Source organism: Aythya ferina (genome assembly GCF_964211825.1).
Source record: "Aythya ferina genome assembly, chromosome: W".
Classification (NCBI taxonomy): domain Eukaryota; kingdom Metazoa; phylum Chordata; class Aves; order Anseriformes; family Anatidae; genus Aythya; species Aythya ferina.
The window spans coordinates 16,999,235-17,022,090 of NC_140313.1; the positions used below are offsets into that span (position 1 = coordinate 16,999,235).

At 44.8% G+C, this 22,856-nt stretch overlaps 1 protein-coding gene and 3 long non-coding RNA genes across 4 annotated transcripts in view; 2 read left to right on the forward strand and 2 right to left on the reverse strand.

Annotated features, from left to right (window-relative positions):
• Positions 1-3,063, reverse strand: part of LOC311426310 (E3 SUMO-protein ligase PIAS2-like) — a gene marked incomplete at its 3' end in the record, with an annotated part of 34,826 nt that extends 31,763 nt beyond the window's left edge. Inside the window, exon 1 of the mRNA XM_084502718.1 lies at positions 2,937-3,063. Coding sequence (XP_084358844.1) covers positions 2,937-2,960 — 24 coding nt within the window. The 5' untranslated portion in view covers positions 2,961-3,063. The remainder of the gene's footprint in view (positions 1-2,936) is intronic.
• Positions 1-22,856, reverse strand: part of LOC311426393 — a 569,271-nt gene that overhangs the window by 516,406 nt on the left and 30,009 nt on the right. The window lies entirely within an intron of this gene.
• On the forward strand, positions 5,212-8,024 carry LOC311426386. Its single transcript, XR_014686694.1, has 2 exons — positions 5,212-5,423; positions 7,063-8,024. It is a non-coding gene; the product is annotated as an uncharacterized lncRNA (long non-coding RNA).
• Positions 9,985-17,783, forward strand: LOC311426446. Its single transcript, XR_014686764.1, has 2 exons — positions 9,985-10,696; positions 15,861-17,783. It is a non-coding gene; the product is annotated as an uncharacterized lncRNA (long non-coding RNA).

Here is a 22,856-nt window from a genome sequence, read left to right on the forward strand (position 1 = left end):
CACCACAGCCGCTCTCTCACTCCCCCTCCTCAAAGGGAAAGAGAGAGAAAATACAACACAAAGGGCTCAAGGGTTGAGATAAGGACGGGGAGATTGCGCAGTAATTATTGTGACGGGCAAAACAGACTCAGCATAGGGAGATAGTAAGATTTATTTCCTATTACTAACAAGCTAGAGAAGTGAGAAACAAAGGAAAGGAAACAAGAACACCGTCCCCTGCATCCACCCTCTTCTACCTCCTCCCCCCGAGCAGCGCAGAGGAACAGGGGTTGTGGTCAGTCTATAATGCTTTGTCTCCGCCGCTCCTTCTCAGTCACTCTCATCCCTGTGCCATGGGGTCCCTCCCATGGGATGCAGTCCTTTCCAAACAGATCCAGCGTGGGCTTCCCACAGGCAGCAGCTCTTCCAGAACTGCTCCAGATATGGGTCCGTACCACGGGGTCCATCCCTCGGGAGCAAACTGCTCCAACCTGGCTCCCCTACGGGCAGCAGCTCCTGCCAGGTCACCTGCTCCTGCGTGGGCTCCTCTCCACGGGCTACAGGTCCGGCCCAGAATCTGCTCCGGCAGGGGTCTTCCACAGGCAGCAGCCTCCGTCGGTGCATGGCCACCTGCTCCACCGTGGTCTCCTCCACAGGCTGCAGCGTGGAACCCTGCTCCACCGCGGTACTCCATGGGCTGCAGGGGGACAGCCTGCTTCACCATGGTCCTCACCACAGGCCGCAGGGGACTTCTGCTCCGGCGCCTGGAGCACCTCTCCCCCTCCTTCTTCACTGACCTTGGCGCCTGCAAGGCTGTTCCTCACTCCTCTCACTCTCCCAGCTGCTGTGTGGCGCAGCGTTTTTTTTTCCCCTGTCTTAAATCTGCTCTCACAGAGGCACAAAACGACATCGCTTATTGGCTCGGCTCGGCTCTGGTCAGCAGTGGGGCCCTTACCAAACATGGGGCAGCTTCTAGATCCTTCTCACAGAAACCACCCCTATGGCCCCCTGCTACCAAAACCTTGCCACGTAAACCCACTACAATCGCCCAGCTCTCCAATCTGTCCAGATCCCTCTGCAAGGCCTTTCCACCCTCATCCGAGTCCACAACTCCTCCAAGTTTGGTGTCGTTGGCAAATTCGCTCAGAACAACTTTTAGTCCTACATCCAAATCATTTATAAAGACATTGAAGAGGACTGGCCCTAAAATGGAGCCTTGAGGGACCCCACTAGCGATCATCCGCCAGCCAGATGTGGCCCCATTAACCACAACACTTTGAGCCCTACCCATCAGCCAATTGCTCACCCATCGTATGATGTTTTTGTTTAGCTGTATGCTGGACATTTTGTCCAGTAGGATCCTATGGAAAACCGTGTCAAAAGCCTTGCTGAAGTCCAAAAAGATCACATCAGCTGGTTTCCCTTGATTGACTAGACGGGTAATCTTATCATAAAAGGAAATCAAATTTGTTAAGCAGGACCTACCCCTCATGAACCCATGTTGGCTGGGACCAATGACTGCACTGTCCCCCAGGTGTGCCTCAATAACTTCAAGAATCATCTTCTCCATAATTTAGAGGCTAGCGCACTCATTTCCGAGGCACTCCAGGTTACAAAGTAAGATGAATGGAAACGTCAGAAGGCATCTGTTCAGACTAGCACTTTAAAAAAAAAAAAAAAAAAAAAAAAAAAAAGTTCTGATACTTTATTTCCAGTGAAGAAAGGAGAGTTCTGCAGTTGGCCTGAAGTCCCATTCCCTTTTCCCCCTCCGTATTTCCTGTGTTACTTTTGGAAAGCACCTCAGATGCGTACAATCTCAAAGGCACGTAGGTACCCAATTCCCAAACTATCTATCAATACTTACACATATCTAGATAAAGGAGCACAGTGCAGCAGAAAATGCAAGTCATGGCCCTGGCTCAAACATCAAGAGGAGCTACAAAAAGGAGAGCAATCTCTGCTAGTTAACAGCAGGGGTTTAGCCATCTCCAGAGCTACACCCTCTGAGAGCTCTTAAAAAGCAGGCTGCAAGTGAGTCAGAACACTAAGCAAGAAAACACACAAGCACAAGTTAAAAATAACCTTTGAACAACTGAGGAAAAAATAAGGCAATGCTTCTTAAACCCAAGATTGAGATAGAGCACTGCTTTCTCCAGTAGGGGAACACAATTCTTTCCCTGAGGTGTTCGTGACTGAGCTCCTCACCTACATCGGAGCAGTGTTAGTGCTGAAGAAGCCCTGGCATAGGAAATTCTCTGGTGATTGCAGCACATTTCCCACCACTGGTCAGACTATGACCAGTGGCGGGAAACGCACAGCCATCAGACCTTTCTCTATGCAGATGCCTAACTCCGCAGCCACATTTCACTGGCACAGCAGAGTTAGGCTGGGGGCAGGGAGGGCTTCGGCATCCCTGAGGCATTCAGTTGGCAGCACTTGTGCAGGTGGGGATGCCAGGCAAGGGCAATGCTTCCCTTCTCACCAAAGGCACCAATGGATCGGCCAAGAAACGCAAGGGAAGAAGGCAGGAAGAAATGAAATAAGCACCGCAAACAGTTCTCTGTGGACACACCTAAACCCCTTTGTGGGCACCCCCCGCCGAAGCCTGTCACACAAGAGCTGTAAAATAAAAGATTAAAGCCAACATGTCTGCGAGGAAATACAGCAATTTGTGCTTCATGGAGGAGACGAGCCCGGCGCCGGCTTCCACCCCGGTTCGGGCCACGGGCAGCCGCCCCGACTTTCTAAGACGTTGAGAGGGGGAGGAAGAAAGAAGGAAAAAAAATAAAGGCAAAAAAAAAAGTAACCCCACTTCCTCACGGGAAAGGCAAAGGCAGCCCTGGTCCTGGTCCGAGTTCTCGCCTCCCAAGGGGAAAGGCCGAAGTAAAACCCACCCACCCACACACCCCACACGGCCAAGGCAGCATATCGGCCCCACCGCGCCTCTCCCTCCTCACCCGCAGCTCCTCAAAATCCGCCATTTTCTACCCGCGCCTTCTCGCGCCGCCGCCGGGCCGCGCCGCCGCCACCACCATCGGGAACCCAGTGCGCGCTCCCGTCACGTGACGGGATAAGGGCGGCTCCGGCGGGGAAAACAGGCAAATAAAAATTAAAGGCCCCCGGCCGGCCCCCAACCTCGGGGAGGCAGGGAGCAGGCGGCCCGCGGGACACCGGGCAGTTTGCGGGCCTGCCCCACCTCAGGGCTAGGGGCTCTGAGGGGCGTCGCTGTAAGGGCGCCCGGCGCCATCCCGCACCCCCGGGCGCTGCTTTTTCCCTCCCAATTAAGGGCGCCGCTTCTTCCAAAATTAAGTTTAAGTACACAAATATGTCTTTTAGGTAACCTCTAGGCCCCTCATTTCAATTATCACCATCCTACAGGCAAATATACGCACATCCTACAAGGCCTCGCACACGACTTAGGCAGAATTAAAATTCAAATTATTCACCAAAAGCTCCCATAAACTCGTGGTTCAAGTGTATTAAATGAGAAGATCAGACTCCAGCAGTAATTTTATAGCTTTCCTAGTTTTGTCCATCTAATTGAAAACACATCATTTGTGTTACAGTGATAATGAGAGAGGGAGTGAGGAGAATCTTATCAAGTAGAGATAGAGCACTGACAGCATTAAACTAGGATGCTACTTAGCGTCTTTGCTAACTATGGTGCACTGTGCAAATTAACTAAAGCAAGAAGCCTTGGGCCCCTTACCAAGGCCAGTCTCCTAATAAGAGTGTGAGCCTATCTTAAGAAACTGGCAGAAACTGGTCCTGATATTGTATAAACTCACTTTAGGATAGAATAAATCTTGTAGTTAAAATTTAATGAGAACAAGATATATGACATCTCGTTATCTGTTGACCTTTAGTTATGCTGAAACTTGAGCCAACTCGGCATTCCTGCGGCTTGGAAAACAACTGATTCAGCCAACTCGGCCTTCTTTAGCAAAAGGTGAAAAGTACACCATGAGGAAGACCTACGGTCTTCCTCCCAAAGACCACCGCCCACGTTCCGAAGACCCCTGCCCGCAAGTTTTGGGAGGCTTCGCGCAAGCGCAAGGGCTGATAAGCTAATTAGCATACGAAGCGAGAGTAGGCGGGTTTAGGTAATGAATATGTGTCCTGGTTTCAGTTAGGACAGAGTTAATTTTCTTCCTAGTAGCTGGTAGAATGCTGTGTTTTGGCTTAGGATGAGAAGAGTGCTGATAACACCCCGATGTTTTAATTGTTGCAGAGCAGTGCTTACACCAAGCCAACGACATCTCAGCTCCTTGCTCTGTCCTGCCAGCGGGCAGGCTGGGGGTGCAGCAGGAGCTGGGAGGGGACAGACCCAGGACAGCTGACCCAAACTAGCCAAAGGGGTATTCCATCCCATCTGACGTCATGCTAAACAATATATAGGGGTGGCTAGCCGGGGGAGGGGGGGGCCGGACTGCTCGGGGTTAGGCTGGGCATCGGTCAGCGGGTGGTGAGCAATTGCATTGTGCATCACTTGTTTCGTGCACATTAGTAGTAGTAGTAGTAGTATCATCATTGTCATTATTATTATTATTGTTATTATTATTGTTGTTATTATTATTATTATTATTTTCCTGTCTTAATAAACTGTCTTTATCTCAACTCACGGGCTTTACTTTCCCGTTTCTTTCCCCCATCCCAGAAAGGGAGGGGGGAGGGTGAGCGAACGGCTGTGTGGTGTTTAGCTGCCGGCCGGGTTAAACCACGACAATATGTATAGGCATTAATTGAATATTCATTGTTTTGCTGTATAAATATGAGATAGTTTGTCACTTCGAACATGCACGTTAGGCGGAAGGATCCCCCGTGCATCCAGTGCTGACAATAAAGGATACTTCGTCACTAAGAAATTTCGGCTTCGTTCTTTGAATCAGTCCTGCAGACGGACAAGAGCCAAGGAGCAACTGAGTCTGCGCAAAGACAAGAGGTCAACTAGCGGTGACGAGGAAGAGTCATCAGTCTTCATCCCCACGACCCCCGACAACCACCACCAGGAGACACTGCGCAAGCGTAGATGGGAGGAGTTTATGGAATTGACTCCTTGGAACTAATTTTAATATGAAGCGGGGACAGGTTATGAATATGTACAGCCCTATTGTGAAACTTCATGCATATGTAACTCTTTACTGCATAGAACCAAGGCAAGTTGCCGCGTCAGGTGCGCACGACTTTGGCGGGACTACCCCCCCCCCCTCCCCGTGCTGCCCAGCGCTGAATAAACATACCTACTTTACAGTCTTATTGACTGTGGAGCCTGTTTTCCTCAAGTCAGTTTGGTGAGCCAGCCAGGAGACGCTCTGCTCGGCTGTGGGATCAGCTGCGGAGTGGACACCCCTAGGTGCACCCCGAGTATTTTCCTCAGAGGAGCCTCCACTCTCAGCCGCTCACCGCGGAAGCAGACAAAGACCTCCTGAAGCCGTGGACAAAAGGTATGTTTTACAGTACAGGAAGGGCCTGTAAGTCATACGCGTGGCCGGGGCAGCTGGTAAATCACGCAGAGACATCTGGCATGCAGCACAGTCCTCATATGGGAGGACGGTACCCTACAGGCTGACCAATAGAGAGGTCAAGGGGGATTTGGTGACCGATAGAGTGGTCAAGGGGTATTTGCTGACCAATAGAATCAAGGGGGATTTGCTGACCGATAGAGCGGTCGCTAGCAATCTTGGGAGTAGATCGAGCAAATCCGAGGTTACCGCTTCATCCCTGTTTTGGGAGCCAGGACGGACCTGCTAATGACTGTATAAGAAGCAGGAGAAGGGTAAGCGGGCCTCTCACAATTGTGACAAGGTTATCTGGGTAATATTTGCAGCTGCTGAAGGGATATTAATTGGAGTGGTAATAATTGTATGTCTTATTTGTGGATGCCTGGGTATCTCACGTTGAAAGCATTTGTGTAAGTGTGTTTGAGACAAAGTATTGTTGTGAAGTGAATTACTCTAAGAGGAACATGGCCGGAGACGATACAAACAAGTTTGGTTATTGTTTTAAGTGATATTCTTGTGGTATGAGCAAGAAGTGCAAGGGGCCTTTCTGTCTGATTGCGTGATTGTGCTGTGTGAGTGAGACGCAGCATCGCTGAGAAGCGAGTGCAGAGTTCCGATCCGTGGTGGTTCCATATTCTCTGCGAGGGGAGTGGCCGGAGACGAACAAAGTGCATGACAGACCGAAAAGAAGTGCTGTTTTATCCAAGTGTTGATTGGTGGTGCCCAATATACAGGCCTGGCGGTGCATCTTGCAATCCTATTTTGTTCTTAAATGTTTTGAGTGTGACAAGGAGGAAGGTGGGAGCATTATCTAAGTAAGAGTTTAGAAGTTTTGGTATATTCGCAGTGGTGTTTGTTTGGTTTCCCAAGTATGGGGGGGGGGGGGGGGGGGGGCCTGACTGATTATCAAAGCAGTAGAACAGAGAGAGTCACTTCTTTGGTGGTTCGGGCTTGAGTCCTGGGAATTTGGTAAGAAGGTAGCCTTAGGCTTCTTAATTAATTGATTAATTGTTTTTTTCTATCCCATAGCTGTTATAGAATAAGTGAAGTTTGTTCATTGTAAAAGGGATTGTAAGGGGAACTTCTGCCCTTCGGCCTTGATTCAGGGCAGAGACTGGGGGAAGGTTGCATACATGTTGTAACCTATTGTGATAAAACAATGGACCATGGTAGCTCCCTGATTAAGTTAGAGATTGCAATCTGCCTCTTGCTTAAGTCGCCAAGCAGGTTTTACAACGTCCTCAGGGCATGACCTGAGAGATGGACTTAATACCATATAAGGAGAAAAGGGAGACCAATTCGTGGAGGAAGACTATGGCCTTCATCTTCACGACCCCCTAGCAACAGCGTGCGCAGCCGCAGAATATACCAGGATGTGGCAACGTAGCAGACAAACAACTGGAACTGCTAGACTATAAGAAGAAGGGACTGAGGGGGGTTAGTTGCGTGCTGTTGCGGAGCGGAGACTCCCCAGCCGCCCAGCGCTGTTTTGCTTGTGTCTGCTTACTTGATTAATAAAATAATTTCAATAGACCAGTAAATTGTGTGGTCTAATTTATAACAATTTGTTGCTGTGACTCAGATGAAGGCAATCTGATTGAAAGACCTTTGGAGGGGGCGCCCCGCTGATTTCAGCGGCCTTCGGTAGGACTACTTTCATTCAAACCCTTCACCGACGAACCCAAAATTAGACACAAGCAAATAAAACCGGTAAACCCCAGGCAACCTTTGTGCACGAAGCCCGAACGAAGACCCACGGGGTGGGTAAGTATAGGCCAGTGTTCCGTTCGGTTGGGGTTGGGTTTCCCAGAGTGTGACAACTGAGACGTCCAATTGCGGACGAAGCGAGAGCGGACCCCTCGGTAGTGCGGTTCCCACATCCCGCGAGGGACTGGGCCACGAAAAGGGGGAGCGTGTGTGTGTGCGTGTGAGGGCACTCTGGAAGATGGGACAGAAGAAGAGTAAGCCTTCTGGTCCCATGGGTGGGGTAACGTCTGATGTTAGGTTACCCCGGGATTAATGATTAAAAATTGGGAGGATTCCCCTTTTAGGCGGGGAAGGAATAAAGTAAAAATGATACATTATTGTGTTGAAGTTTGGGGTGGTAAACAGATTCGAGGAGACCACCTTTACTGGCCTGTATTTGGGTCTTTTGAAGATTGGGTTTGTCAGGCCTAAATATTTATGTAAACTCAAAGGAACCCTTTAGTCTAGAAGAAAGTGAGTATGTGCACCTCTGGATAAATTCAGATACGAGGATGCATCTATATCCTCTAAAAGAAAAAGGAGGGCGGGATAAAAAGAGAAAGGACTTGGAAGTCCGGACACCGCCCCCGCCCTATATTCCACTGCCCGCACCAACGGCTCCCGTCCTTAATGGACTCCCTGAATTAGCTAATCCAGGAGAATCGGAATCGGATCATGAAACACAGGGGCCGGTAACCAGAAGCAGGGCAAGAAATCAGAAATCTGCTTTAAGGGAGGGATTATATCCTCTACGAGAAATAGCGATGGGGGGACCCCAGCCAGGAATGGAATATGTGGCCATCCCCATTAACTCTGGGGATGTCCGAGATTTTAAGAAAAGGACAGGAGGAGGGTAAGCAAGCTTTAATGGCAACTGGCATAGTGTTTGCAGCTGCTGAGGAATAATTCTAACTGGAATAATAACTGTACATTGTATATTGTATATATAAAAGCCCGGGCATTTTTGTTAAAGTATTCTTTTATTCATATGTTAATATGTAAATATGTAAATATAAGAACTGCCATTGAGGTGTATGTCTAAGGGAACAAAATTTGCCCAGGCATATTATCGGCTCATCAGGTTTAAATGTCCTCAGTGTAATTGTCAACAGGCAGTTAATTTACAGTGGTTTGATTTTATTTGTGTATCTATATATTGTGAATTTTGGAGGGATTGGGATTGACTAGTAAAGAGCTTCTAGGAAAACAGTGGAATATTAACCACTGTAGATTACAATAGGAAAAGTTCAAAGCAAAGAAACCCCGAGGAAAAGCCCCCTAGGGTGTATACTAACACATTGGAGGGATACAGTGGGGTGAGAGGGTATAGAAAGTAAAAGAACTCTTATCAAATATTGTAATCAATGGTGGCCACTTTATAAACTAGAGGATGGAGCGGAGTGGCCCCTAAATGGAACTATTAATTATAACACCATATTACAGTTAATGTTGTTTTTGTGGAAAGAAGGGAAATGGGATGAAATATGGTATATTGATTGATATGTTGTTTCAGTATCTTGGAGGGAAAAGGTATGGAATTAAGTTGGACTCTGACTGAGCCTTTGGTGCTGGTATTAGAAAAGTACGGGCTGGAGAAAGATAAAGGAAGTGTTAAAAGGGTTGCTGAAGGTGTTAAAGGTGTGTCACGTAGTATTTAACAGAGCTGTTTGAAATTGAATGAGCAGGGAAAGGTGATGTAGGCATTATCTAAGTAACAGTCTAGAAGTTTTGGTATATTTGCATATTTGCTGTGGTGTTTGTTCAGTTTCCCAAGCATCGGGGAGGGGGGAACAGCCTGCTCCACCAGGGGCCTCTCCAGCAGCCGCAGGGGGGCTTCGGCTCCAGCGCCTGGAGCGCCTCCTCCCCCTCCTTCTGCACTGACTTTGGTGTCTGCGGGGGGGTTTCTCGCTCTCCCAACTGCTGTTGAGCAGCAGGGTTTTGTTCGTTTCTTTGTCTGTTTTCGTGGATGTGCTCTCACAGAGGCACGGACTGTGTTGCTCATGGCTTGGCTCTGGGCAGCAGTGGGCCTCTTTGGGGCCAGATGAAATTGTCCCTTATCTACCACGGGGAGGTTTCTGGGTTTTTCTCACGGGGGCTGCCACTGCAGTTTCCCACTCTCACACCCCTCACACCACCCCCGAACCTTGCCAGCAAACCCAATACACTGGGGCAGTTAAGTCATTACTGACTTGTAAAGCTTCAGGGATTAAATTAACTAATGAAACCCTAAATGTGATGGGGGTAGAAGGTACTGGGATAACAGTGCCACTTTTGGGGAATACTAAGCTGAGACCAGGGGATAAAATGATCACTGGGCAATTATTGTATGTATCCAAGGCGGAAACTAACTTGTTGGGAAGGGATTTGATGATTAAATTGGGCATTCAAATAGTAAATTGTTAGACTGGAATAACAGTGTTATTAATGGAGTGCTCTCAGGCCCTGAGAGCAAACGTATATTCACCTCTGACTGGAAAGACTCTGAAATGGGGGTGGAAGCAACAATATAGGTGGACAATTTTACCTCAGGGGTTTACAGGGCCACCTATCTATTTGGGTAAATTCTAAAAAAGGTTTTGGAGCAATTACAACCTCCCAAGGAGGTATTAATCTTACAAATATGTGGATCATTTTAAGGAAAATGGATACTCCCCAATGGGAGAGAAATGCTGAATAAAGTGATAATGAGGCAAATATTAACTGTTTTACATCAGAAGAGTCATTGGGAGGTGCAAGCAATGTGTGATGTTGTTCTGATTAAGGAGGTATTGGGGAGGCATTGGGGAGGCAAGGACAATCCCCAGACATGGACTGTATATCTCGAAACAAGACACTGAAACTCATGATAAGGAAGCGGCAGACGGACAGAGAAACAAACGTAAGGACTATAAATCTCAAAACTGGACATTGGAATTCATTATAAAGATACAACAAACGGAAGAATTGGCAACAACCAGCTCTCGCAATTAAGAAACATGCCAATTCAGCAGATTCCTGACCAAAGGTGAAAAGTACACTGTGAGGAAGACTCGGGGTCTTCCTCCCAAAGACCCCTGCCCACGTCCCAAAGACCCCTGCCCACAATTCTTGGAAGGCTCTACGCAGGCGCAAGGTGCCAAAAGGCTAATTAGCATGAGAAGCGAGGGAAGGCGGGGATAGGTAATGCATATGTATAGGTGCTTGTAGAATATTGATAGATTGATTGTATAAATTCAAGACTGCTTTCCGCTTTAGGTATGCACGATAGGTGGAGAGATCCCCCGTGCATCCAGCGCTGCAATAAAGAATATACCACTTAAAGGAATTTCGGCTTCGATCTTTGAATCAATCTGGCACCCCAGATGGGACGACCTCTCTGCCGGACCGCAGGACCCGCTGGGGACAGGACTCCCTAGGGTACCCCCGGGATTTCCCGGAGGGACTCCTCGACTCACCGGATCACTGCGGAGGCAGACAAGGACCCCATCATTGTAAGTGAGTATATTCTTTATTCTGGTTTGGTTTTCTGGTAGACCGGTCATCTGGGACTGTCCAGTAAGTCGGAAGGTGACTTCCGCAGGACAGTATTTGGTATATACTTTGTGGTTAGTACCACAAGTATATCTGGGGACCTTGGGGTCCATCTGTATCTGGAACTGTCTGTAAGTCAGAAGGTGATCTTCTGCGAGGCAGTGTTTGGTATATACTTTGTGGTAAGCACCATAAGTATATTTGGGGACCTTAAAGAAAGAGCTCGCTTTAAGGTCCATCTGGAATTGTGTTGTCTATTTCGGTTTTCTGACTCATGGAGTATGGTATTTAACTTTGGTTATTGTTACTGCGATTTTGGCTATTTTCCTGGTGGTAATAGTAGGTTCATGGCATTGTTGTAAGAAAGATATCGTTACGGTGTTACACAGTTCGGTTTTCTGACTTATCGCATGTGGAATTTGACTCTGACTATTGTTATTGTGATTTTGGCAATATTGCTGGTAATAGTAGTTTTGTGACATCTCTACTGAAAGATATTGCGTGCCCGTATTTTTGTGAGTGATACATTTTGTGATACGCTTTTGTAAGTAACATGTGTATTCTGAAAGTGTAAACTGGAAAATGGGGGGGCAAACAAGCAGTGAAATTTTAAAGAAAAGTGTGTTAGGATGTGTTTTAAGTCACTGGAAGGATATTGGAGGATCTGCCGGTGGAAGTGTGAACAGGAAAACATTGATAAAATATCGTAATCAGTGGTGGCCGCTTTATAAGCTGGAATGTGGAGAAAAGTGGCCCCTAAATGGAACTTTAAACTATAATATTTTGCTACAGTTAATGTTGTTTTTTGAGAAGCAGAACAGGATGAAATGTTGTATACTGATGTTTCAGCATCTTGGTGGGAAAAGGTACGGAATTAAGTTGGCCCCGGACTGAGCCTTTGATGATGGCATTAGAGAAGTACAGGCTGGAGAAAGATAAAGGAAGTGTTAAAAGGGTTGTTGAAAGTGTTAAAGGTGTTTGAAGTTGAATGAGCAGGGAAAGAGGATGTAGGAATGTTAATAGTTCTGCCTCTGCCCGAGGCAGAGATCTTAAAATCCCGGGTGTTAGCCCTTTAGGGCAAAGGGACCACAATGGGTCTGAGAGAGTTGTCACAGAAACAGAAAAGCAGTTAACTCTTAAAACAACCTGAGTTCATGTGCGAGCTCAGATTGCCGATGGGACCGCTCAGGGAACTGTGGACAATTGCATTCCCCTGACCGACCCCCACTAAGACCCGAATCATCCTGAAAATTATGAACGGTTAAGTAAATACTAAAACCTGGATGAATTGGGAATTGAGAATATGCTTCCAACAAGGTCTAAAAGAAACCCCTATGGAATTTTTGGACCAACTCTGAAATGTAATGAAAATAAATAAATAAATAAATAAATAAATAAATAAAACAAAACGGTTTGGACCTGGCTTCGGAGGACAAATTGACTAGCCTTTTCCTAGGGTAATCGACCCCTGATTTCAACAGGAATAATGGGGACTTGGGGAATCTACCCTAGCGGATCCTCCACTGGTTATAATGAAGCTAGGGGAGGAATGGAAGTGAAATTTCTTATTGATATGGGGCAACATATTCAGTTCTAAATCAAGCATTAATGCCTTCACAGAATTATTATGTTAGGGTAAAAGATGTGTCGTGGTTTAACCCGGCCGGCAGCTAAACACCACGCAGCCGTTTGCTCACCCTCCCCCTCCCTCTCTGGGACGGGGGAGGGAAATGGAAAGTGAAGTCCGTGAGTTGAGATAAAGACAGTTTAATAAGACAAAATAATAATAATAATAATAATAATAATAATAATAATAATAATAATAATAATAATAATAATACAATGATGATAATAGTACCACTACTAATAATGTGTACAAACAAGTGATGCACAATGCAATTGCTCACCACCCGCTGACCGATGCCCAGCCTAACCCTGAGCAGTCCGGCCCCCTCCCCCTGGCTAGCCACCCCTATGTATTGTTTAGCCTGACATCAGATGGTATTAGCCTGACGTCAGATGGTATGGAATACCCCTTTGGCTAGTTTGGGTCACCTGTCCTGGGTCTGTCCCCTCCCAGCTCTTACTGCACCCCCAGCCTGCCTGTTGGCAGGACAGAGCAAGAAGCTGAGATGTCCTTGGCTTGGTATAAGCACTGCTCTGCAACAATTAAAACATCAGGGTGTTATCAGCACTCTTCTCATCCTAAGCCAAAACATAGCATTCTACCAGCTACTAGGAAGAAAATTAACTCTGTTCTAACTGAAACCCGGACAAGGTGTAACCGAAAAGGCTTATTTTTGTGAACCTTTGAAGTACAAGTTAGGGAAACAATGGGGCATACACAGATTTTTATATATGCCTAACTCCTCATGGGCACTCTTAGGTAGAGATTTATTAGAGCAAGTAGGAGCAGAAATTGTCTTTGAAAAAGGGAAAATGGAATTAAGAATAGGAGAAGAACAACTAACAAATGTGTTAAGTTTGGCACTAATACAAACTGACCCTAAAAGTGAAATACCTTTAGAGATCACAGATCAAGTATGTCCAGGAGTTTGGGCTACTGAAACCCCTGAAAGAGGTAAAAATGTGACCTTAATAATTATTAAATTAAAGCCAGGAGAGAAACCCATTAAGGTTAAGTAATATCCTTTGAGGATAGAAGATAGGAAAGGAATTAAAGAGATAATTAATAAATTTTTACAGTATGGATTATTGATTGAATGCGAATCAGAATACAATGCACCCATATTGCCAATTAAAAAGGCAGATGAAAAAGCTATAGGCTAGTTCAGGATTTGAGGGCCATAAATAAAATCACTGAGGAAATATATCCAGTAGTGGCAAACCCTTATACTTTGCTGACTAAATTAAAGAATAGTCAAGTCTGGTTTACCGTACTGGATTTAAAAGATGCCTTCTTCTGCCTAGGCTTAGCCACAGAAAGCCAAAACCTATTTGCCTTTGAATGGGAAAATCCCGATTCAGGCAGAAAGACGCAGCTTACGTGGACATTACTACCTCAAGGATTCAAGAATAGCCCCACTATTTTTGGAAACCAATTAGCAAGGGAACTCGAAACATGGATGCCTCCGGACACTGAAGGTGCTTTGTTACAATATGTAGATGATCTCTTAATAGCTACTGAGACTAAAGGGAGTTGTATTCAATGGACTATAAGTCGTCTTAATTTTCTGGGTTTAAATGGATATCAAGTCTCTTGACAGAAAGTCCAGCTGGCTCAACAAAGTGTGACCTATCTGGGATTTGAAATTTCGGAAGGACAACGAGAACTAGGAACTGAACATAAGGAAGTCATTTGCCGGACTCCAGAACCTCAAATGGTAAAGGAGCTACAAACATTTTTATGAATGACAGGTTGGTGTCGCCTTTGGATTTATAATTATGGACTATTGGTAAAGCCTCTATGTGAATTGATAAAGATTAACCAGTCAAAGTTAGTCTGGACTGGAGAAGCACAAAAAGTCTTTAAACAACTTAAACAAGAATTGATGATTTTGAAATATCAAGCAATATTGGTAGAACAGGACAACGTGGAAATTGTGATAACTAATATTGTGAATCTAGCCTCTTTTCTTAGTGATGCTCCGGCACAGCCTGTGATTCACGATTGTTTAGAAACTATAGAGACTGTGTATTCCAGCTGACCAGACCTTAAGGAGGAGCCCATGGAAGATGCGGAAGAAACTTGGTTCACGGATGGGAGCAGTTTTGTTATGCAAAGACAACGTAAAGCTGGATATGCTATAACAACTACTCAGCAGGTAATCGAGTCTAAGCCTTTACCCCCTGGAACATCAGCTCAAAAGGCAGAGATAGTTGCTCTCACGAGAGCATTGGAACTGGCAGCGGGAAAAAGGGTAAATATTTGGACAGATTCTAAATATACATTCGGCGTGGTACATGCTCATGGAGCAATTTGGAAAGAACATGGATTGCTGACCGCTCAGTGAAAACACAAAGTATGCTGAAGAAATTTTAAAATTGTTAGAGGCTGTAAAACAACCAGAAAAGGTAGCTATCATGCATTGTCAGGGACACCAAAAGGGGAACACCGATTTTGAAATTGGAAATCGATTGGCAGAGGCTAAGCAGGCAGCTGAAATAACTGAGGTGAAGGCATTGTCTTTGATACCAGACGGTAAAATCCAAACTATATCCAAATTATACAAAAGAAGACTTAAAATTAATTGAAGATTTGAAAGGTAAAATGAAGCCAGATGGATGAGTATATTTAAAAGATAACCACATAGTAATACCCTCTAGTTTGACATGGCCCATAGTTCTTACAGAACACAATAAAACGCATTGGGGAGCTGGCACACTGCATAAGAGCCTGAGTCAGACATTAGTGGGACGATATGATAAAACAAGTAACTCAACAATGTAGCATTTGCTTACACAATAACCCCAATACCAAGAATAGAATAAAATTTGGAATAATCGGTAAAGGAAATTATTCGGGGCAACAGTGGCAAATTGATTTTTCAGAACTCCCTAGAAAAGGGGGGTATCATTATTACTGGTTCTGACTGACACGTTTTCAGGAAGGCCTGAAGCCTTTCCCTGTCGAACAAACAAAGCAAGAGAAGTGGTTAAAGTCTTGTTAAATGAAATAATACCATGCTTTGGGATTCTAGTAGCAATGTCTTCTGATAGAGTTTCACATTTTTGTGCACAAGTGGTACAACAGATAAGTAAGATTCTAAAGATAGATTGGCAACTGCATACCCCTTATAGACCACAGGCAAGTGGACAGGTAGAAAAAATGAACCATTTAATTAAACAATAAATAGCTAAAATTGGATAAGAAGCTAATTTGTCATGGCCTCAATCCCTCCCTTTAGCATTACTTGGAATTAGAGTTAAACCTAGAATAAAAGGGAATTTGAGTCCCTTCAAAATCTTATATGGAAGGCCATAGCAATTTCTATTTAGTGGAGAGGACCTAACGCAGTTAGGATCAGAATATTTATATGCTTATATAACTGAACTTCAGAAACAATTAAATAAAGTACATAAATTTGTTTTAGGGACCAGGGCTAGAGGGTTGGATCAACCAATCCACCCCTTTAAGCTCGGGAATTATATATATATATAAAGACTTTTTCAGGACAACCCCTACAGGAAAAATGGAAGGAAAGTGGATGGGACCATACCAAGTATTACTGACAACACACACCGCCATTAGGATTAAGAAGCAAGCAGCTTGGATCCACAATTCAAGGGTGAAGAAGGTCCCGGCGAGGATATAGACCACCACTCCAATTGGACCAACAAAATTACGGTTTTCCAGATCCTAATGATTGCAGGGGTGCGGTTCTCGGATTCGGGGTGGGCAACTTGGGATGAGAACTTACACCTGACCTTAATACAAACAATTTCTCAAGTAACTAATAAGACGAACTGTTGGGTATGCACCCATCTGCCACAGCATGGGAATAAGGGTGTATCGTTAATCGGGATTCCGTTGCCTGCAAACTTATCTTGGACTAATTTGTGGGAAAACACATCTTGGGGTCGAAAATATGAAGAAGTTTTGGAACTAGAAGTTAGTAGCTTCGTGCCGTTGGAATCTTACTATGTATGTGTACAAAGGTGTAACCCGCCTAAGGGTATGGGAAAACAGGATTGTATAAATACAGGTACTACTTATGTGGGGAATCAGACATCTTGTAATCGAAAAATTGATATTAGTACAACTAGCAGTTGGGCAAATTCAACCAGCTGGCCAGTACCAGAAGGAAAAGGGTGGTATTGGCTATGCAATGATACAGCCTGTAAGGTCTTGCCCGAGAATTGGAAGGGAACTTGCACTCTTGGAGCGGTAGTCCCCAATATGACAGTACACGATGTAGTGCCTCGAGCCTACTTGAGAAATCATATGCGGAGAATCAGACGAAAAATTAACAATCCATTGATAGAGAGACACACCACTTTTCATAGTTTTGTTTGATGGTTTATCCCATGGTTAGGAGTGAGTGAATTGGAAAAGGCAATAGTTAATATTTCTGCAATTATAGAGAAGTTAGAAAACAAAACTCTGGATGCTATAAAGGCTCAACAAGAAGAGATATCTAGTTTATCACAGGTAGTATTACAAAATCGGATGGCCCTAGACTTGTTACTGGCCGCTCAAGGGGGAGTCTGTACAGTAATAAACACAAGTTGTTGTGTGTATGTAGATCAGAGTGGAAGGATCTCTACCGACCTGGAAGAAATATGGAAGCAGACAAGGGTCCTACATGATATCAGTAAAGATGATCTTTCGTGGAGTTTTAGTGAAATATGGAATAAGTTAACCTCCTGGTTGCCCAATTTTCAATGGTTGAAACAAGTGTTCATTGCTCTAATCGCATTAGTAGTGTTAGGAATATTTGTGTGCATGTTGTTTAGATGCCTGCTTTGTTGTGTTACTGTAAATAATGAAAGTATCTGATGCAAAAGAATTTGCATGGGAAAAGAAAAGGGGGGATTGATTAAGGAGGTATTGGGGAGGCATTGGGGAGGCAAGGACAATCCCCAGACATGGACTGTATATCTCGAAACAAGACACTGAAACTCATGATAAGGAAGCGGCAGACGGACAGAGAAACAAACGTAAGGACTATAAATCTCAAAACTGGACATTGGAATTCATTATAAAGATACAACAAACGGAAGAATTGGCAACAACCAGCTCTCGCAATTAAGAAACATGCCAATTCAGCAGATTCCTGACCAAAGGTGAAAAGTACACTGTGAGGAAGACTCGGGGTCTTCCTCCCAAAGACCCCTGCCCACGTCCCAAAGACCCCTGCCCACAATTCTTGGAAGGCTCTACGCAGGCGCAAGGTGCCAAAAGGCTAATTAGCATGAGAAGCGAGGGAAGGCGGGGATAGGTAATGCATATGTATAGGTGCTTGTAGAATATTGATAGATTGATTGTATAAATTCAAGACTGCTTTCCGCTTTAGGTATGCACGATAGGTGGAGAGATCCCCCGTGCATCCAGCGCTGCAATAAAGAATATACCACTTAAAGGAATTTCGGCTTCGATCTTTGAATCAGTTCTAAGAAAGCATGTCTGTGTAGAAATATATACTTTAGGGAAGCACACATGCAGAGGATGTACTATATGTCAAAAGGTAAATAAAAAGGTCTTCTGTAACCTATCTAGAGGGGGACGGGAGCCAGGGCTTTGACCTTTCCAAAGTATACAGGTAGACTTTACTGAGTTACTTGTTTGTCCTAATTGACCATGTGACTGAATGAGTGTAAAGCTTTACTGCAAGGATTAAAGCAGGCCTTAGAGATTGAGTGGGATTTTCACAGCCCCTGGCACCCCTCTTCTTCTGGAAAGGTAGAGCGAATGAATGGTGAAATTAAGAAACAACTAACAAAACTTATGCTGGAAATTAAGGCTTCTTGGGTAAAATGCTTACCCCTTGCACTGTTAAACATATGGATGCAGCCCAGAACTGATGTAGGAATTTCTCCTTTTGAAATGCTATATGGTATGCCCTATGACTTGGAATTGCCACTTGATCACCCTCAATTCTAATCAAGACTTTGAAAGAGACTCTTTTTAACACCACGATGGGGAAGGCCCCTATGTTGTTTTGCTTACTACAGAAACAGCCGTTTGGACTGCGGAGAAATGATGGACACATGCCAGCCGTGTTAAAGGACCCATCTGTGACGAGAAGTGGGAGATCGCTCCAGGAAACAAAGACCGCTCACATTGCGACAAACTCGATAGGTACCGTGGGTTAAGGTAGAGGCTCTCCCCTGAAGAACACTACTGCTGCTGAGAAGAACTAAAACCTCGTAGTTGGCTGCAACCCAACTGACGAGTGAGGCAGAGGAGTGAATAAGTGGGGAAAGAAATGGGCCTCAGCCATTCCTATCGGTATTTGGGGGTTCTCGCACTGATTTCATCCTGCATAGCGACTCAACACCACTCCCACCAACCTTTTAAATGGACTTTAAGTCGATTCGAAGATCAACAGGTTATTGCAACCCAGATAACATCGGGGGGGGGGGGGGCAAGCTTTACTTCTACACTATGTCAGCTGATCTCGAGGCCCCGATGCTGGGAATATATGGGATTTTATTTCTGCCCAAGTTCTAACCCGGGAAAGGGGTACTGTAAATGCCTGAACGTGTATTATTGTGCATACCGGGGGTGTGAAACCATTGCTACAGACTGGACACTTGGGGCTGGTCGGGATAAATTCTTACAAGTGGAATATGGGCTGCAAGGTTGTAACCAATAATTGGATCCTTGTTACAGGTGGCGAGGGCATGGTATAGGGTATACAGGAACCTTCCACGGAAATAAAGAAATATGCAAGGTTCTATATATAAATATAACAAACTTGGATGATACTAGCTGGGTACTAGGAAAAATGTCAGATTTTACGAACACGGAACAGATAGGGGAGGACTCATACTAATAAAGAAGGAAAAACCCGAGACTTCCAAGGTAGTCGGGCCTAATAAAGAGTTAATAGGGGAAGGTTTGGTTGTCCAGACTGTAAAGATACCTGGGACTGCCCAACCTACTACAGTGTTTTCTAATAAGTTGACAGAGTTATCCTTTCCCACACTGCTTCCAAGCATTGTGAAAAAAGAAAGGGGTTGTACCCGAGGAGATAACTGAAGGGTACTGGCTATGTGTAAGTGTTAAGCCCCCATATTCAAATTCTTCCAAGTGCAGTTGGGGTCAGGAAATCGGGATAACTTTGACCCAAGTTACGGGAAAAGGTAGATGTATCGGCAGAGTTCCAAGAGATAAAAATGATCTGTGCCATGTCACTGAAAAAAATGGACCAAACACACAAATGGTTAATTCCTGCAAATAACACTAGGTAGGTATGTTCATCGTTAGGAGTCACTCCTTGCATATCTTTAAAATTGTTTAGCACATCTCATGATTTTTGTGTACAGGTGGTCATTATACCAAGGATTCTATACCACACTGAAGAGTATATGTATACCCATCACACAGTGGCTGAATACCATCTAGTAAAGAGGGAGCCTATTACGGCCGTCACCTTAGCCACTTTAATGGCTCTCGGGGCTGCAGGTGCAGGAACTGGAATTGCTTCCCTGATAAAACAAAGTCAGGAATTCACTTCTCTACGCATTGCCGTAGATGAGGATCTGGCCCGCATAGAGCAATCAATAACGGCTTTGGAAAAATCGGTTAGGTCATTGTCTGAAGTGGTACTCCAAAACTGCAGGGGATTGGATTTAATTTTCTTACAACAAGGAGGGCTGTGTGCAGCCCTACGAGAAGAATGTTGTGCATATGCAGATCATACTGGGGTGGTAAGAGATACCATGACCAAATTGTGGGAAGGATTAGAAAAACGAAAAAGGGAAAATGATGATCGTCAAAATTGGTATGAATCCTTGTTCAATTACTCACCTTGGCTTACTACTTTGTTGTCTACTATCGCGGGACCTTTGATACTGCTTATAATTGTACTTACATTTGGACCATGTATACTCAATCGAGTGGTAGCCATAGTAAAGAGCCGATTAGAGGCAGCTCATCTCATGCTCATACGTACAAAATATGAACCACTCGAACAAGAAATGAAAGATGCTGGTGACTTCGCTCTCAGTAAACGAATGTTACAAAGGTTCAATGAACAAAATGGAGTATAAGAGAAAAGGGGGGAATTGTTATAGAATAAGTGAAGTTTGTTCATTGTAAAAGGGATTGTAAGGGGAACTTCTGCCCTTCGGCCTTGATTCAGGGCAGAGACTGGGGGAAGGTTGCATACATGTTGTAACCTATTGTGATAAAACAATGGACCATGGTAGCTCCCTGATTAAGTTAGAGATTGCAATCTGCCTCTTGCTTAAGTCGCCAAGCAGGTTTTACAACGTCCTCAGGGCATGACCTGAGAGATGGACTTAATACCATATAAGGAGAAAAGGGAGACCAATTCGTGGAGGAAGACTACGGCCTTCATCTTCACGACCCCCTAGCAACAGCGTGCGCAGCCGCAGAATATACCAGGATGTGGCAACGTAGCAGACAAACAACTGGAACTGCTAGACTATAAGAAGAAGGGACTGAGGGGGGTTAGTTGCGTGCTGTTGCGGAGCGGAGACTCCCCAGCTGCCCAGCGCTGTTTTGCTTGTGTCTGCTTACTTGATTAATAAAATAATTTCATAGCCATTTACTTTTTAAATTAACACTAGGGAAAGTAGATGGGAAATTGTAATCAAGTGATGCTGAACACCTATACCCCTCTCCTGTTAGCTCTACAGGAGTATATAGAGCTTTACAGGGCCCCTTGTTTACTCTACTGCCTGTAAAAATATGGGCTTTAACTATAAGACAAGATGTTCTGAGTTGGATACTTCTTATTGGAAAGAAATCTTCATGTGGGTGCTTTGTATCTGCACTTTATGTTGCCCTGCTGACAAACACAGAGCTTAGATAGGACATAATATTGTATCTGTTATGTCAAAACATACAGTGAAGTTATATATGTGTGATATATGGAGTAATAATTCGTGTCAAGAAGATGGTTGATGTTAATAAAGAAGGGGGAGATGTGGGAGTGTGGCCATGGGGGTCGGCAAGCCCTATGATTGGTGATAACATCACTCTTAACGATGAGGCCATCAGGAATGTAAAGAGTTTAGAGGGAACAAAGAAGGGTGATTCAGGAGACTCCATGCAGTCTCGGGTTGCTTGTTCTCCAGCCGTTAAGGCATAGAAGTTTCTGGGTGGTTGTTGTTGTTGTTATATTCAATGTTGTTTGACCAATGAAAAGTTGTTTTTGAAAAGAACTGCTGTGGAGAGAAGGGTATAAGAGGGGAGCCTGTCCTCAAGATTAAAAAAAAGGCAACACGATGAAGTTATGTCATCAATAAAGAAGTAGAAAGAAGGAATGAAAAGGAAGAGGCTAGCAGAACGGAGACCAGGACGGGAACAGGCACATTGATTGCCTCATGAAGATAGGTTCGGCCAAACTCAGCAAACCGCTCAGAGAAACTGGAAATGGGCGCACCGGAGCTGCGAAGAAGCTCAAGCTGAGAGAAGCGGACCTGCGCACACAACTGCCCCTCGCTGGTAAGCAGCTGCGCATTATGGGGAATCATACGTCCTTAGAAACAAAGACTGTCCTGGTAACCTTACAGCTTATTCTCCTTATTAACAATCGGACAGTTTATGATCCTGAAACATGGGACCAAATTGAGGTCAAGGTGTGGGACTCTGCAACTAAAAACGACAAGGTTGCGGTGGGATTGCTCAGCACCTGGCGAGCAGTCTCTGAGGCCTTAAAGAGCCATGTGGGACCACAGTCAGAAACGTGTGGTTTGCCAGACAGTGAGGGAGCTGCGGGCTCGTTTACTGATCCAACTGCTACGCCATCGGCCCCTCTGCTGCTACAGCCATCGCAGGCTTTTGCTGTTACGCCCCCTGGTGACCTGGACTTGCTTTTTGACACAGGCCTTATTGGCCTTGAAAAGGAGATGGATATGTTTTTCTTCAGTCCGGGAAGATTAAGATACATAAGGCCCGAAGACCGAGTTGCTTGACAACTTAAAGCGAAACATATTTTTCCCATGACTAGCCCTGGAATTCTTCGGTGTTTGTAATCAAGAAAAGGAATGGAAAATGGAGACTGTTATAAGTCATGGAAGATATGGGAGCACTTCAACCAGGCCAACTATGCTCCCCCAGTCATGGACATTGATAGTAATAGACTTAAAGGATTGTTTGTTACCTTTTCTGATTGTACATATGTATAGGCATACTCGGGTTTAGTATATAAAAGCGATGTTCTGTATATTTAGAAGGTTCGATGTTCGTTTGTGCGTGTTGGTAGAGCATAGACTCCCCGCACACCCAGCGCTGTTTACTTGCCTTTTATGAATATTTCTTTTATAAATATTACTAAATTCAGATTGAGTTGAGACTTCATTTATAACACTTTAGTCTGGCCTGTGTTGCTAGGTGCTTTAACGATCTAAGAGCTCTTAACCTGTGGATTACTTCTTTAGTCTGGTATTGAAATGCAGAGAAAAAGAAATGTTTGATGGACTTGCTTAGTTCACCGAGTTGAACTTGTGCAATGGTGTGGCAGA